Below are 17,313 nucleotides of genomic sequence, written 5' to 3' on the forward strand. Positions count from 1 at the left end.
TGTTTGTTTGTAGGAATCAAAATCTGCTTTGAGAAGCTCATTCTCATAGCAAATAAGATAACTTCCTGCAAGACTAGTCAGGACAATGTTCTCGCATCCCAGAGTGGAGATGTAGCAGCTGAGCAGTATGATTCAATGGGCAGATGTCTGCTCAAATTGTTACGGATATGTGAATGGTTTCTGCCTCTTTCCCCAGGATGGTGTGGTCAGGACAAGTCATTTCAGGTCCAAGCAGGCTATGAGCATCTGTAGCCCCAGTATGTGGCTGTTTGTTGCTCTTGTTCACTAAATGCAGAGAGCGTGGCAGGAAATTTGTTGTACTTTGTCACCCCATCAAAAGCTCCCCTTGGCTCTCTTCCTTTCCACTCCCTTCAAACCCTCCTATTTTTCTCCATCCAAAGCTAAGGGCTCCATGGGATTCACCAGTCCTTCCTAGCCCCTTCTGGAAGGTGTCTGTGTTACCCTCCTCTGTTTTTTTCCACAATTACGATCATCCTCTCACTGGGTTCCTGTTTCTCTCCTATTGTCTTTCCTCTTTACACACCACTTTCCTCCTTCCCCATTCTTGACTCATTTTTAACTCCTGCTTTGCTCTCTTCCCCTTGGGCAAATCCTGATGTTTTTCCCTTTAAACCTTCCTTATAAAGCCCTGTGTTTATGGTAGCCATATATTATAAGTTAGCTCCTACAGTAGGTTAAGATGATGCTTCTGGGGATCTGTGTGTCAGATACAGTCTTCCTGCTTGCAGCTTTGGGCAGTCCCAGGTTTTCCACTGAATCAGTTTACTACAATGCTAACCCATGACTTTACTTGAAACTCTGAGGACCAATCCACTTCTCAGTTCTTTTAGCTTAGACTATCCAACTTGTACTGTTCTATTTGCATCCTGTCCTTGCTGATGTTTAGAATTCATTTTATGTAATCAACTGGGCGAGACTCCTGTAGCTTTGAACAGCTTCCTGCACATCACAGATCAAAGGGTGATCAGGAGCTCCTGGGCACAGTATGCATGTGAGCACAGAAGATGAGACAGTTGATGAAATAGAGAGTATAGGCTCTGCATGTGTGAAAGGGTTCTCCTGGGCACACACTGATCAGCAGCTGTGGCAGGTCCAATGTGGCCAGAGATAGACCTCTGCTTTGGCTGTGAAGCTTCCATCAGAAAAGGCAAGGACCTGATCCTGTCTGTGCCTCAGGATATCATTGATCATTTGGTGCATAATATGATATTATTAGGTTATATCTTACAGCATCCAGTGATAGATACAACAAAGAGTCGAGACTGGGACAAATACCTTTAACAATCAGAGGGTTTAATTCCAAAGAATAGTAGAATATGAGACATTGATCTGGAGAGAAGCTTTCTTTCTAAATAGAGACCAAAATTACATAAAAGTTGTCTTCCTAAAATTACATAAAAGTTGTCTTCCTATGACTAGAAGTTCCACATCTTTAAACAGTGCTCTCCAAGATCAATCACTAAAAAGAGGGAGTATCAAAGTCACGTCTTTGAACTCTTTCATCGGGATAAATAAAAAGATCAAAAAAAATTTTAAATCCTCAAAAGAAGCAGTAGCAGAAAGTTTTTTTCTCCTAATCTTAGATTTCTTAAGACAAATCTGTTGCCAGAAATACAAATTTCAATAATTTACTCTTACTCAAATCTCCCACTGAAATATATATCGTGAGTTTCCAAAAAGATAGATGGTCATGGATAGCAATTCCACAGTATCTCCCTTGTTAGGAAAAGTACTTCATTTGAAATTTCTTATCCACACTGACCCCAAGTACTTTTGACGTGTGGGTCAGAATGGGTCATTCTGATCTACAACAATTTGGGATTTACTTATTTGTCATTATTCTGTGTGCTTGTCACTGCCATCCCAAGGAACAACCATTTCTCTTATCCTCTTATTCTCTCACTAATGCTTGCCTGTTACCTTCTGACCTATCACCTCTTCTGACATGTCTCTGATATCAGTTGGAAGGCTGGGAGCAGGGTGTTTTGTATTCTGCAAGGGCATATTCATCTAGAAAGAGAAAAGGAAGATGATATTTATATGAGAGTGAGAAGTCATTCTGATCCCAGTTCATGTGCACTAGTGATTAACACGTTATGCCGAACCATTAAATATCTGACAGATTTTGCTGTAGCCTTCCACTTGTCAAGGCACCCAATTCTAGGGTTGCAAAGTCAGTGCCCAATACACTCTTCTGGCAGTGTTTGGCAGGACACATCATCACTGTGACTATATAGGATGTGTATCAGGTGACAGAATGCACACACCAGATAGAATTATCTGGATACTGCTGCTAATTTGCTAAAAGGCACTTTCCAAAGGTTATACCAAGCCTGAGAAAAGCATATGGGAATTTGATGCACAGTTTTGATAACATAACTACCGCAACTGAATAATGTCTATTGCCTTTGTAGTTCTTTGAGGTCAGATCTAGAAAGGAGTTCAGGCACTTAATATTCTAGTTAGATGCTTAAACTGTAATTCCCACTTAAGTATTTAAATTCTACTATAGAACAGTTATTTGGCCACAGCCTACTCTGGCAATGTAAAACAAGTATACAAGATGGGCCAGAACATTTATGTGGAACCATACTTATTTCTGTAGGTTTGTAAAGAAAGTACTCTTGCTCTATCACTTTCTAAGCTGCTTTATGTTAAAATGCAAATAGAAATGAAAAGATGTGGGAAAGAAACTCTATACACCTTTGCAATCCCTTTGCAGTCTAGTAACAAGTAAGGACTGCTTGAAAGCAGCAGAATCACTAGCTTGCTGTCTACTCACCTCTCCTGAGAAACAAAGGCAGCAAATGCAGAAAGGGGAAGAGAAACTTGCACAGAAACAGCAAGGGAAAATCTACTGTCCTCATCTTGCAAATACTGAGATCAGTAGTTTGATTTCATAGGTTTTTCTCAGGCCTACTGAGGTTGCCCACCTGTTTCGTAGTAGTCATAAATATGTACAGAGGCTGCTTTAATATCTGACACAGGCAGGCTTTGCTCCACACTGAAGGAGAAACTGATTTCCTTCTGGAACACCTGGAAACAGAAGGGCAAGAAAACACATCAGACTTTTTCTATCTACTCCTAAGTCTAAAGCTGAATAGATACATTTCTAGGTCAGAGTGGGTGACAAAGTGCCATTCTCCTTTCCAGCTTGTATACTTGATGTCAAAACAGATAATTGCTTAAAATCTGTTGCTAAATACCTTTTGTTGATAAGTTTGTATGTCCTTTTGTTTCCTCTTCCTATTTTCTCTGCCAAATACTCCAGTCATGCCCTGAATACTGCTGCTTTCAACACACAATCATCCTGTGACTGCAAGTTGCTTTCAGTCCCTTTCCTTGTCCTTTCCTAGCTTAAACCACCTTCAGTACCTGTCTGAACTTCCTCACTACTTTCCTCTCTCTCATGACATTGAATTCAAGATCCCCAACCTCCTCTGTGGTTCTGTTCCTCATTCTGTGCTCTTGCAGTCAGACTTCCCAAACTTTCTTCCTTCCTCATCTTCCTCAGCTTCAGTCTTTCCTCTGCATGCCTGGGACTCTGCCCCTGCCCTTGTCTCCCTTTGTCCTTGTTGTTATCTCACCAGTCTCTTTATAGGAATGGAGCACTGGACAGGGACTCTGGAGAACATTCTCCAACACTGATGCCCTGCTAGGTGAACTTGGGGAAGATCTTTCACATCTCCACATCTCAGCTTCTCTGTCTGTGATTATGCAATCCTTACTCTAATATTCCTTTTAAGACTTTTGGAGATCAATTGATAAAAATTACTATTCGAGAGGTAGATATCATTACTATTTCTTTTTACTTTCTCTCTCCTTCCCCTCTGGGCATTTTAAGATCGCTTGTGTTTTAAATGATTTTCATCTTTTTTCATTCCTTTTATTAGTAAGTCTTTAGTGTGGAAGGAGTATTCTCTTTCTACAGAAGTCTCTTCATGTTGTTGACTCTCTGTAAAACACTCGGAGATAACTGAAGCTGAGGATTATTACATAGACTTTGAATTTTTTGCAACAGGGAATGCAACTTAGCTATGTTTGTGAAATACTACTTAGTCATGCAGCATTCTTCATAAAGAGCAGTAATAAATACATATCTTTCTTCACAATAGACTATAACTATTGTGTTTCTGTAGATCTGTACTCTACTTATTTTGGTAAAGTAGACAAAAGAATATGCCTAACAGAGTACTTGAGGCTATATACTATGACTAGGTCAGGAGAACAAGACATTTACTGATGATGGAATGAGTGCAGTCCTTTTGCTTCTTTAAGATACATATATTGCTAATCTGCTATGGATGAAATTTCTGTTTTATCTTGGAGCCTGTTTCAAACTTCCAGTTTAATAAAACCAAAGACAACCCCCTCCCCAAACTTACTTTCTGCAGATAGAAGAGGATGTGGTTGTTCTTGATGTCTACTTGAGCCACAATAGAATCATGGTATTGAAGCTTAAAATAAAATAAATGTTAGTGATTTTAACATAGGAGATGTGCCAAGTAAGTACAAATAACCATTTCTTGGCAAAGTATGTTTGAAGCAGTTGCCTTGTTCCTGTTGTGTCACCATGACATCTCATGGCCAAAATAAGAAGCGTAAAAGGAGTAGTTCTGTATTTTCATGAGGTGGCAAGTGCAAATCAATGAAACAATGAAAAATAAACTGCCTCTATTAGTCAGGTTTGGTGTGTGTGCATTTTTTTATCAGCTTAACAGTGCCCTCATTTCGGTGAGAATTTGTGATGATTTGATCATTTCTGCAGCTTAAACTGACTCACTTTTTAGTGAATTGTATATTTAAAAATATTTTTAAAGGTTTTATTAAAACCATGTGAGCAGAATTATTTTACCATGAAAATATACAAAAATAAAATATTCCAAATATTAAATAACAGCTATATTTTTACCAAGTGTATATATATATATATATGCATTCAATGAAAAAATCTTTCAAAGAAAAGTTATGAATTTCATACAAAGAAATTCAAACTTGAGTGATGACTCAGTAGAAATGCTATGAGCAGACTCTGCAATTAATTGTACTCTTCCAGACCAAATCTCTTTTTATCTACTTGAAGAAAAGATGCATGGCTTGAAGGTAATACATCTGTTGTAGAACCTGAATTGCATTGGGAACTGAAACAAGTTGATTATCAAAGCTCTTCTCAGTATTATCATCATCATGACCAAATTTGTGGATAGTAATTGAAGAGCAATACCCACTTTTTCTGTGTTTGTTAAACTGCACTGAACATATATTAGCACAATCACATACTGGATGTCTAGATAGGAATGAATAATCATCTCAGAGGACTAAGAGGGCAAAAGGCCTGTGTTAAGCAATTGAACAATGCCATTTCCTACATAGATTTAGTTAGATCATGTGACTAAAGGCTCATCTCCATTAACACAAAGGAGCAAAGAGGAACAATGGCAAGCAGAGGAACCCCAGTAACCTAATCAGAGCAAACAGGGCTGACCCAGCTCCTCCGAGGGCCCTCACAAGACAGCGATGATCTCCATTTTCTGGGCATGGGACCTACCAGGTGAATCAAGAGGAGAGGACCCCTGGATCACCTTGCAGACTGAGGGGAGATGCCCCCTATAGGGGTATGGGACACACTATAGGATACACTATAGGATACAGGGAAGAGCATTTTGGAATCATGCAAGACTTGCTATGGGATTGTAAGGGGAAGAACCACAGATGGGAAAGGGAGGGATGAAGGTGGATTGAGGAGGAACAACATCACAAAATAGAGGGAAAATGGGATAAAATGGGCTAGTTTTGTGTAAATAAGTTGCTGGTCAGTATGCTTTTCTGGCCGTGCCCTGCACCTGGTCAGCACAATCTGTCCAGTCTTCTTATTAAACTCCATTTCTAACTATCTCCCTGGGTGAGGGGACACTCTATTCTGTGCGAATGTGTGCTTATGGATGTCTTAGTGCCAGCCACTGGAGAGGGGACCATAGGGACCAGAGTGAATGCATAGTGTGTGGGTGTGTATGTCAGCGTGTGATCGCTAGCAAATACCAAGCTGAACTATCTGACAAGTGAGATAAGTGGCTTGGCAGCCAGGTATTGAAGAGAGCATAAGTTTGGACTGCATACTGGAGAGACTAGAGGGTCTGAGAGTTGGCTACTTGAGGTACCAGGATGTCCAAGCCAGCCACTGTAGAGACAGTAAGACCTAGGGATGGCTATTGAGAAGGCCATAGGTCTGGATCAACTAGCAGAGAGGCTCATTTGCCTGTGCGCCTGCATGGATGTGTGTGTGCGTGTGTGTATATAGGTGTGTGTGTGTGTGAGAAGCAACTGGCAGCTACTGGGGAGACTTCAGTGTCTAAGGCCAGTTACTGGAGGGATCCACAGGGGGATAAGTATTCACGCGAGAGGGTCTGAGTACTAACAAATGGAGTGGGGCTATGGCCCTCGAGGGCCTATGTGTCCAGGTGCCAACAACTGTGGAGAATAAGGATCCAGGGGCTAGCTATCGGATAAATTGAGTGTCTAAGACCAGCTACTGAAGGGATCCATATTGTATGTATTAATAGCTATGTATATATTTTCCACTAATGGGCTTTCTTCCTGATCAGCCAGAAAAGGGAACAGGATAAGACCATTTGTGTTATTTGTATTTGTGTGAGTGCTGCTTCTTTTGTATCTGTTGATCTGTGTGGCTGGATGCATACCTACGTATATATACGTGTTGTGTTCACATGTGCCTATTGGGAATATGTACTTGGCCTCACTGCTGGCTGGACCTGGGGACAGGAAGTTGTGGCAGCCTCACCTCTGTTGGGCTACTGGATTTGGCAACTCTTAACAGATCTATCTTCAACAGATGAAGAGTTATCAGTCTGAAACAGAGAGTATATGGCAGAAGGCTGCACCTGGGGGATTTTGCAGAATTTCCATGATGCTACAATTTGCTAATCAGACACTATTTTTATCAACCTCCTATATTTTCAAGGTGGATCAATTACTTTGCTCCCATTCTTTACCTTTTTCAGGGAAGATCTGATGGGAACGAAACCTGAGAGCATCTTCACATCAATAATGGCCATGTTGGAGACATTGCGATTTCCTGTGTAACTGAAAAGAAAAAAGCTCTGCTTATCTGAACTGCAATCAGGGAGGAGACCAGTGAATGACATTTTCAGCTTCCACCCACAGAAAACTCAGATAATCTCTGTACTGGATGGTTCTGGTGTTCCACTTGCTTACAGCAAATGTGTGAAATTTAGCAAGGAAGAATGAGAGTTCTTCAAGATATAATCCTGTTTGTCTTCCTGCAGCTGCACAGTAGCAGTTAACTGCCTGCATGTAAATCCTTCCCTGGATGCTTTACCCAGCTGAGCATGCAAGGAAGTGGTCAATAAGAAGTTACCTGGCAGAGAGGACAAGGTCAAACTTCGGTGGGAAGTTGCCTGTGCAGGACACATTGTCTGGCCGTACAGAGAGAGAAAATCCTGCAACCTTTTTGGGTAGGTGGATGTTGTATCTCAGGGTTGTCTAAAAGAAATGGAAAGTGTGAGATGGTCACAGATCTACAGTTTGTTGTGGGTTTGGCATGAGGCATGGAGAGAAAGTCTGCTGAGTCTTCAGCTAGGTGGTGCTGAGTTTCAGCTTCTTTACCTGCAGATAGACACAACCGGTGCCATTCACTTCCACACTGTAATTCCCTGGGATAGTAGGCAAAGAAGCCTGCTGCAGTAAGAAGCGATTCTTGTCATTCACCTGGAAAACCTTACTTGGGAGCTGCATGAAGCTGACTTTGATTGTATTAAGACTTTTCTTAGAGAAGGTGAGGTACCCATACTGAGCCAAAGCTTGCAGAGCAACAACAGTGTCCTGAAAAAAAAACCAACATGATCCCTAATTAGAGAGGTTCCCAACTGTGAGATGGTGCATGAGATTAGCACAGCTCCTATTTCCCCAGCACTTTGTCAGTGCCCCTAAATGGAGGAGGACTTTGAAAAGAGCTGCAAGTTCTGGGGCAATGGACTTGAATATCTCAGAACACCTTTATGACTGCTGTCTACTGCTAATTTGATGTGTAAACTCAGGTAAATTCTCATTTCCTAAGACTAAAAAATATAAGAAGCTGCCTACGAAGAGCATGATGTGCCCTGTCAAGGAGACTTCTGCAAGCACCATTCATCAAGCATTATTCAAAATATATACAATCAGGAAGAAATATGATAATATTGAGATACAGCCTGTAAGCTGCAACAGCAGACTGTTCCCAGAAGTTTGTTGTTGTTGTTGTTGTTTTAAATCACCCCTAATTGTCACCTGGCTAGAGGAAAAACCACCATAGGGATTCTGTTGTTTGACAAGCCAGTGCACAATGCGAGAAGCGTTTGATAATTCTTCTGGAGTGAGCTTGGTTTTGTTGAGCAGAGCCAGCAGAACATAGCTGGTCATTTCAATTTCAGCAGAAGGGGCACGGGAATAGAAGGCAGGGAAATGTTCTGCTGGTGGCTTGTTTTCTCTCTCCCAGTGAACTGAACCACCTGAAAGCAGAAAGGTAGGGTGTAAGGAGAATGAAAATAAGACTTGCTGGCTAATCCATGACAGTATCATTTGGGAGACAGGCATACTATTCTTTCTCTTCCCTTGCCCAGAAGGTTTTACAGATTTCAATGTGCTGCACATGATGGCTTTTTAGTTCAAGAAAGGAAAAGCAAAGAGAAAGGGATGCAAAGGGTATTAATGAAAGTGAGCTGTATAAATCAAAGGAGGCTTGAAAGTGCAGCAGAGGGATGCTAAAATGGTCAGGTGGCTGGAGCACAGGGTGTATGTGAAGAAGCCAAGGGAAATGGATTGCTCAGCCTGCAGAAAAGAAGGCTAATGGTGAACCTAGTCGCAGTCTACCACTACCCAGCTGGGGGCTGCAGAAAAGGGAGTCAGGCTCTTCTCAGCGGTGCATAGAGAAAGGACAAGAAGTAACATGCAGAAGCTGCAATGGGGAAAACTCCAATTGGACAGAAGGAGAAAAAAAAAAGTCTTCCCCAGGAGAGTGGTGGAGCACTGGAACAGGTGCCCATAGAGGGTGTGGAATCTCCATCCCTGGAGATTTTCAAAACCTCACTGGACAAGGCCCTGGGCAAGCTGATTGAGCATTGAAGTCAGCCCTAATCTGAGCAGGTGGCTGGACTGGAGACCTCCAGAAGTTCCTTTCTGCCTTTCATAACTCTAAGAACATCAGGCCACAGTTCACCCTTTAGTGAGGCCAAGAGATACAGATAGAGAAGTTCATAGACATCACATCAGTTTAGGGAGAAATCCAGTAGCACAGCAGACAGGGAATGGGAAGAGAGCAGCATGAATGACAATACTGACCATCAGAATAACTTATATCATACAACAAGCCATTCCACCGGTTGTATTGCCTGTATCACGGCCATACATCACTTACCAATTCTGGTAGCTGTTTTGTCGAGCTTCTCAAGAAAGAATTGCTGTTTTTTCTCTTTGTCAGCTAAGCCATAAGTATAGGCAAGAAGGGCCTGGGTATAAGTGTTGTGGACCCCTTTGTTAAATGCAGTCTCCAAACAGTTCATGCCGTTCTGAACCACAGGATGCTAGTAATGCAAAACATAATAGGGTTGTCAGGTTTGTGCCTCAGCTTCTCCTTAAAGACTTCCAACACTGCTTAATGTAACATCACTGACACTTTATGCTAAAAGTATACACATGGCATGTTTAAGGGCCTGCACCTTACATCTCCTGTTAAAAGTGACCATGCAGCAATGCTGCCTTCTTTCTGTATTTATTTGGAGGCAGCATGGCCAGATTAACAGAGCATTGGTTCTTTTCCTGACTTGTGGGATGACCTTATGCAGGTCAATCCTCTGCTGTAAAATGGGGATCATTTTTACAGAGCTATGTAAGTTGTATTGAGACCTCAAGATGAAACGGGCCTTTTCAGATGGGTATTATTACTCATTTGCTCACTGAAGCTATCAAGATAGTTTTTCAGCCCTTTTAGCTTCATAGACTATCTCTGTGAACTCTAGTTGAGCTCAGACATCACCAGCAGACTACTAACCACAGTCTCTCTGTAGAACCTCACAGATGTGCCACCAGGTTTAGGAGCTTCATATGAACATAACAGGATCTAAACCCATGTTGCTGAAGTAATATTTGATCCTGCACAATGTTTTTATCTTGCCTACTTACTTCTTACATCTTGTACTTACAATTATTCCCCATGCTACAGTATGAGAAGGTCTTGCAAAACTCTGTGTGCCTAGAACACACTTTTCAAATTGGGAACAATTTGTACCTCCTTCCTCATTTTACAAAGAAGCGAAGAATCAGGTCATAGTCTCAAGGATATACAGAAAGTATATTGCAGAGAACAGAAATCAGCTCTAATACCCCAACTCCTAGCAAGTATTCTAAGCAGCAGCTTATCATTTCCTTCCATTATTAACAATGGCAAAGGGAAATGGATACACAGCTTGGATCTGTGTGTATAGAGAAAGTTTGTAGGTCTGGAGATTATGATTTTTCACCTTCATATGAATTCATAGGAACTGGATACATAACTAATCTGTAACACACATCAAATGCTCATGGCACTGCAGGGTTCTGGAAACAGATTTCTTGAGCTGACCATACAAAGGCTTGGTATCCTAGAATCAATATTTATGACACTGTTAAAGAATACAGATGTGATGACTTTCACCTATGCACTGTTTGACACGTGCCTGATCAGACTAATAAAGCAGAAAAGCATCAAATACCTACCACAACAGGGTGTCCAGCCTCCAGCAAGGCTACCATGACATAAGCTGTGAGTGAGTATTCTCCTTCCTTTCCACCCTAAAGAAAACACAAGCAAAGAACAGGAGAGTACAGCTATCTTAAAATGAAACAAAATATGAATGCATTCATAATCAGATTCAGCCAGACTAGAGAGACCATGGGTTCTGGGGGGTCAACTGAAAGACCCATTTATCTTTGGGTGTATATGCATGTTTGTGTGTCTCTGGGTGTGAAGCACCTGGGGATAGCTCAGATCTAGATCCAGCTACTGAATGGACTGTGTGTTTAAGCCAAGTTACTGGAAGCATCCACAGTGAGTGTGTGTTTGTGTTGGTGTGTGTGTTGATGTGTATAAGGTGGTCCATACCAGCAGCTGGCGTGGGGCTGTGGGCCTCAGGGACTCACATGCCCAGGTGGCAGTAACCGGGAAGACTGGGGATCCATGGGCCAGCTACTGGACAGACTGTGTGTCCAAGGCCAACTACTGAGGAATCCAGTGTGCCTGTCTATATATGTCTGTGTGTATCTGTGAGTGGGGGGGGGGGGTCTGTACCAGCAACTGGAGTGGGGCTACGTGTCTCAGGGCTTATACGCCCAGCTTCCAGCACATGAGAAGACTGGGGCAGTTGCTAGGATGGTTGAGTGTCAAAGCTCAGCTACTGGAGGATTTACATTGTACATACATATATATATATATTTCCCACTAATGGACCTTCAGCCTGATCAGCCAGAGAGAGGAAAAGGACGAGGCCCTTGGTGCTGTTTGTGTTTGAGTGCTGAGTATTTCTGTCTGTGTTGACCTGTATGGCTGGTGTGTGTATGTCTAGATGTGAATTGTGTACATCTGTTTGTGTGTGTGCCTGTTGGGAATATATGCTAAGTCTCACTGCTGGTTGGTCTTGGGGGCATGGAGCTGCACTACCTAGTCTAATGTGACAGAATAAGGGTGTGGTGATAAGCTGCAACTAGCAGAAGTGACCCAACTCTACCACAATGGCAGGTCTGGAAGCTTAGGAACATACTGAGCTCAGTCACCTTCAAAGCATTGTTGAAATGGGACCCAGCATTTTCAAAGCAGCCATCAGACTTCTGCTTGCTTGCCAGCCAGATCAAGGTTTGAGATTGGACGGTGTTGTCAATGTAGATGTAGCGTTTGGCTTGTGCAAATGACTTGTATACAAAGGCAGTGAGCCTGAAGGTCAACCATAAACAAAAAGGAGACAAGGTGTGAACAAGATCATAAAGGCTTACCAGCAACTGGACATGCATAGGGAATGCACAGAATGAACTCCATAAGGCAAAAGAAACAAGCGTTTCATTAGTTTTAGATAACAGAGTAGTTAAAATCGTAGCAATAAAAACTGAGCAGAGATTTCTCCATTACTGTGCTAAAGCCACTCCTGCAGCATATCACTAAAGTATAGATACAGCTTGGTGATTGATGATAGAAATGTATAACCTTAATTAATAGAATCATGAAATAATCTAGGCAGAAAGGAAAACTGGAGGTCTCCAGTCCAGCCACCTGCTCAGATTAGGGCTGACTTCAATGCTCAATCAGCTTGCCCAGGGCCTTGTCCAGTGAGGTTTTGAAAATCTCCAGGGATGGAGATTCCACACCCTCTATGGGCACCTGTTCCAGTGCTCCACCACTCTCCTGGGGAAGACTTTTTTTTTTCTCCTTCTGTCCAATTGGAGTTTTCCCCATTGCAGCTTCTGCGTGTTACTTCTTGTCCTTTCTCTATGCACCGCTGAGAAGAGCCTGACTCCCTTTTCTGCAGCCCCCAGCTGGGTAGTGGTAGACTGCGACTAGGTTCACCATTAGCCTTCTTTTCTGCAGGCTGAACAAATATAATTCCTTCAGCTTCTCTTTGAACAGTATGTGCTCCAGCTCCCTGACCATTTTATCTTATTTCTGTTGCACTCTCTCCAGTTTGTTAACATCTCTTGTATTGAGGGTGACTGAGCCCTGGACCAGGTTGCCCAAAGAGGTAGTGGAGTCTCCTTCTTTGGAGATATTCAAAAGCTGTCTGGACGCAATCCTGGGTCATGTGCTCTTGGTGACCCTGTATGAGCAGGGGGGTTGGACAAGATGATCTCCAGAGGTCCCTTCCAACCTCAACAATTCTATGATTCTGTGGTCCAAGTGTGAGCTGTGATCATTTAGCTTATTAAAAATAACAGTGCTTTGATTATGCTTCCAAGTCTGTTTCTCTAGCTCAGGAATCTTAGGAAGTGTCAACACTCACCATATGCTCCCTTCCCTATCTCTTGTCCCAAACGAGCTGTAGGATCCATCTCGATGTTTGTATGATAGCTGTTTTTGGTACCCTGAAGACATAAGAAAGAAGACATTTTCTAATCATAATAAAGGTCTAATTCTGCTGTTTGTTCAACTGAAGCAGTAAGACTTTAGGACTTCAGATTAAGTAATGGAAGTCTGGTAAATCATATCAGCTATTATGAATTGTAGCTGCTCCTGGAAGTACCAAATGCTTCTTTGGGGTACTCTCACCGTCAGTTCTGATGCAGTAAATGTGGTGCTAGAATTCAGAGATCAGTGTTCGCAATCCATAGAGTTCAGCATGCACAGTCACAAAATGAGATGGGAGAATCTGAAAAGCTCTCACCTCTGGATAAATATCCAGTACCCTTGGCTCTAATCTCTTCAGTCAGCTCCCCGATTTTATTCAGATAATCCAGGGCATAGATGTTGGGTGTGAACAAGGCCATGTTCTGTTCTCCACAGCCATAAGGCATATGGAGCAGGTTCTCCATGTTCCTCAGGGCTGTGCCCAAAATGTCCCCTGGAGAATGAAAGATATAAGGAGTTATATAGCCTGTATGAGGAGTGCAGTTCAAAAATGTTTTTTAATACATAACATTATACATTGCTTTAAATTACCAGATTATGAATTTATGGGCAATGACTGATAGAGAAATCACAGCATGGTATGCGAAGCCACAGCCAAGAAGAAATGCTGAAAACACCCAATTTTGATTTAGAAATAGTAGTTACACGACAAAATCTGAGAATATGAAAAGGAATGCAGCATGAATACTAGCAGGAATGGATTCTAAGAAATAGCTATTAACCCCTAAAAAGGGCATTTCCTGGCTTTTCAACATGCATCACATTTAACGTGTACATGTGAGGACAGGGCTTGGGAACATGTGGCTTCATTTCATGATGTCAACACACTTCACACAGACCCAGGCATGCAAGACATATATTTTTTTAATCTGAGTTCAGAACCTCATAAAATTTGCACTGAAGAGAACTGCCAGGCTTAATAAGGACTTGAAGATTAGTAGAACTGATTGGGACCTAAAAGTCTTATTCTATAGGAACATAAAAGTTTGCAAATATTTTTCATTATGCAAAGCATAAACTTGAAATTTTGCAGTCAGTAAGATTGTGATTTTTTTTTCCAATAAATTAAAATAATATTTTTTCAAAGATATCTGCTTTATCTTACTTTTCAGCTGAATTAACTGTTTTAATATACAGAACAGTATATGGTAATGTGGTATAAACTGAAGTGTGATGTAAATTGAAATATTTTTAATATATTGTTCTGTCATGTTTTGATGTAATATGGCAGAGTACTGAGCAACTCTTGCCTTTGTCATTTTACAAAGTAGGAAACATTTTCTATAAAAATAGGATGAAGTATCTCCTCAACTTTGCATTAATTTTCCACGTTTATGCATGATGGCACTGGGTGCAGCATAAAGGAAAAATCATTCCATTTCAATTTCAATCTAAGTACTAAACTTACCGATGACGGAAAAATAAGCTCTGGCTGATCCCTGCACCACGTTTGCTGGCAGGTTGAGTGCCACTGGTTCAGAAACTGTTTTGTCTGATGATAAAATGTAACAATAAGAATGATAAAAAACATCTTTTTTCTCAGAAGTGTGCAGTTTGCAAGTCTTATTACAATGACTGCTACAATCTGCAGCCTGGATGAGGAAACTGGAGAGACTGAGTCAAAGGTATCTATGAATATACTGAACTATAATCCAGTACCTTAACCTTGAGATCGTCCTTTCTCCCCAGAAGGGGTCTCTGGTTTGTAGGACAAAACTTATACAAGACAGAGTGAAGTAGTTCAACTCACTCAGTGGAATGAGTGTTATGCACCTGCCTTACCTTTTGTACAGACGAGGGAGCTCCAAGTCAATTCTTTTTTAATGCCTTCAGGCTGTTTGATTGCAGGGAAATGGTCAGGGAGAGAAACAAAGGTGTAGAACATCACCATGAACTCAGGAGCAATTTAACAGTGTAAAATACTACATGAATGTGGTTGTCCTGACAGTTCATCCCTTATACACAGTCCTGCCCTGTCTTCAGTGGAATATCTCTTGATACATGGCTCTCTCTCTTTCTTACCTAACTGACTGTCCAGAGCACCTTCCTTCTTAGAAAGCAGCTATAAAATGAACACTATAGTCAGTTCCAACCTCCAAGAGGAACTGCAGGAAAAAAGTTGGGGGTGTCTCTATCTAACTAATCTTCTGTAGCTGCTGCTTTATGGTGCTCAAGATAAATCTTACTCCTTTCATATCCACACTTCCTCTTCATATCCCCTTCCCCGCCCCGCCACAGTATTAGTAGAGTCACAGGTTAAAGGCACATATGGGTAAGGAATGGATACTTTTGGTCCCAGGAAAGACGTAGTGACAGGAAGAGTGTAGATGTCACTATTGTAAATTCCGCTCTGAGTTACATGTGGAAAAGTCAGTCGTATGTAGCTCCACCATTGTCATGAATCTTGCCTCCTTGCAGTAGCTAACTGCATCTAACCCCCAGCTATAGAAATTGCATTTTCCTGAAAGCAGAAAATATATACCGATTTTCTACCATACCTCAACTAGTAGAGTTTGAATCAGGGTGTCCCTGTGAATTGTTTCCTCTTCCGAGGATGTGCTGTGTCCAGCAGCTCCAGCATTCAGTTTAGCCTCAGCAGTAATTGTGAACTTCACCTCACCTGGAAATCCAGCCACCAGCCCAAGAAAGGAAATTCATTTTCAGTGTGACTTCAGCAGTAACTATGAAATTCTCCTCACCTGGAACCCACCCAGCCCCACTGCCTAAGAAAAGAAATTTATCTTCAATGTCTACAGTCACGCCTGTTTTTAGCACCTCCTTCCAGGCTGGACTGCTGAGAAATGTATTCCCTCCCAAGGCAGTTCAAGAAGAATAAATTTCATTAAGGCTCCAGATCTGTGCATTAGCAGCAAGAAGTGGTTGCCTGCAGTCCTGGTACAAGGAATAAAATCAAGATCCTGCCTAAACAACTGACCATACTCATTACCAATTTCCATCTCTTCTCAGCCCCGCGCCCAATTCTCTCTGGCCTAGGACAGTGTTGGAATACTTATAGCTCTGCTGCCTCTATCCTGCATACATAATTTATTAATCAAGAGATAACTCAGAGGCCATCAACAGGAGCAGCTTGGCAGGCACTGCTCACTTCACCTCTGCAATCATTGCACACTGGAAATCCAAAGGAATTTTTTAATTGGAACAAAATGTAATAACATAAAAGTTATTAGGGAGAGATAGCACCTTGCTTTTTTTCAGCCTTGCAAGCACTATTTGTATATCAGTTTTCATTTCAGTGTAAGTTTGCTCCTTTATCAATGAGTTTGGAAGAAATCAGTCATACTAATATACTTCCTCTGCAGTTTTAGAAACAACTTTTTAAAGAAAAGGCCCATCTGTGGTTCATTCTGACCCGCTTTGGAAATTAAAAGTGATTTTTTTTTTTAATACTGTGTGGGGATGTACATATGCAAACCATTGTAACTGCTTTTTAAAAGACAATGTTGACTTGCAGGCAATGTAAAATAAGGGAGAAGCAATGCCATTCTAGACCATTGAAAATCTAGCCCAAAATTATTTGTGAATTTTATTATTACTGAATATGGTTGGTTAGATGTCCAAACTGTCAAAGTCTAGAAGCTGGTGATCAGAAGGCCACTCCTCTGCAGAGGAGTGGCAAGTTCCGCATATGCAAAAAAGTAGGCACTGTGAATAGAAAGATCATAGCACAGAAATCCTACCAGTATTTCACATATAATGAAATAAGCTGAACAATCCTTCCTAATACAGACAAGAAATGGACTGGTAAAAATCAGAAGAGATAAAACACCCGTTCACTCCCCCTTCAGTACATATAAAGCAAATTTAGCCAAGGTCCAATGGTAAATTTGACGAGCAATTAATGGAGCAGCTCCATAATGCCTGTCTGTGGATTATTGATGTTTCATTGAAGACTGGGAGTGACAAAGGTAGAAAAGATAAAGGGATATATCGGGGTGACAAAAAGACAAGCTTACCAAGTCTGTGTGGGCTAACAGCCCAAATATAGGTTTTTCTTTCATTGGCACACACTCTTCCTGTGTTTTCCCCTGGTGAAAGGACTTCTGCCTTGTAGTCACTTGACTCTGCCAGTGTAGCACTGATCTGAGAAACAAGAGAGAAAGAGAAAGAATACA

At 41.5% G+C, this 17,313-nt stretch overlaps 1 protein-coding gene across 1 annotated transcript in view; it reads right to left on the reverse strand.

Moving 5' to 3' along the window:
* Positions 1 to 1,294: 1,294 nt before the first annotated feature.
* Positions 1,295 to 17,313, reverse strand: part of LOC104149282 (ovostatin) — a 34,580-nt gene continuing 18,561 nt past the window's right edge. Inside the window, exons 20-35 of the mRNA XM_068955995.1 lie at positions 17,155 to 17,281; positions 15,679 to 15,800; positions 14,963 to 15,014; positions 14,589 to 14,672; positions 13,437 to 13,613; positions 13,056 to 13,137; positions 11,842 to 11,998; positions 10,789 to 10,863; positions 9,452 to 9,617; positions 8,326 to 8,546; positions 7,666 to 7,881; positions 7,418 to 7,542; positions 7,032 to 7,122; positions 4,407 to 4,478; positions 2,955 to 3,057; positions 1,295 to 2,031 (exon numbers count right to left, since the gene is read on the reverse strand). Of these exons, the coding sequence (XP_068812096.1) occupies positions 1,979 to 2,031; positions 2,955 to 3,057; positions 4,407 to 4,478; positions 7,032 to 7,122; positions 7,418 to 7,542; positions 7,666 to 7,881; positions 8,326 to 8,546; positions 9,452 to 9,617; positions 10,789 to 10,863; positions 11,842 to 11,998; positions 13,056 to 13,137; positions 13,437 to 13,613; positions 14,589 to 14,672; positions 14,963 to 15,014; positions 15,679 to 15,800; positions 17,155 to 17,281 (1,923 nt within the window). The 3' untranslated portion in view covers positions 1,295 to 1,978. The remainder of the gene's footprint in view (positions 2,032 to 2,954; positions 3,058 to 4,406; positions 4,479 to 7,031; positions 7,123 to 7,417; positions 7,543 to 7,665; positions 7,882 to 8,325; positions 8,547 to 9,451; positions 9,618 to 10,788; positions 10,864 to 11,841; positions 11,999 to 13,055; positions 13,138 to 13,436; positions 13,614 to 14,588; positions 14,673 to 14,962; positions 15,015 to 15,678; positions 15,801 to 17,154; positions 17,282 to 17,313) is intronic.

Source organism: Struthio camelus, chromosome 1, assembly GCF_040807025.1.
Source record: "Struthio camelus isolate bStrCam1 chromosome 1, bStrCam1.hap1, whole genome shotgun sequence".
Taxonomy (NCBI): domain Eukaryota; kingdom Metazoa; phylum Chordata; class Aves; order Struthioniformes; family Struthionidae; genus Struthio; species Struthio camelus.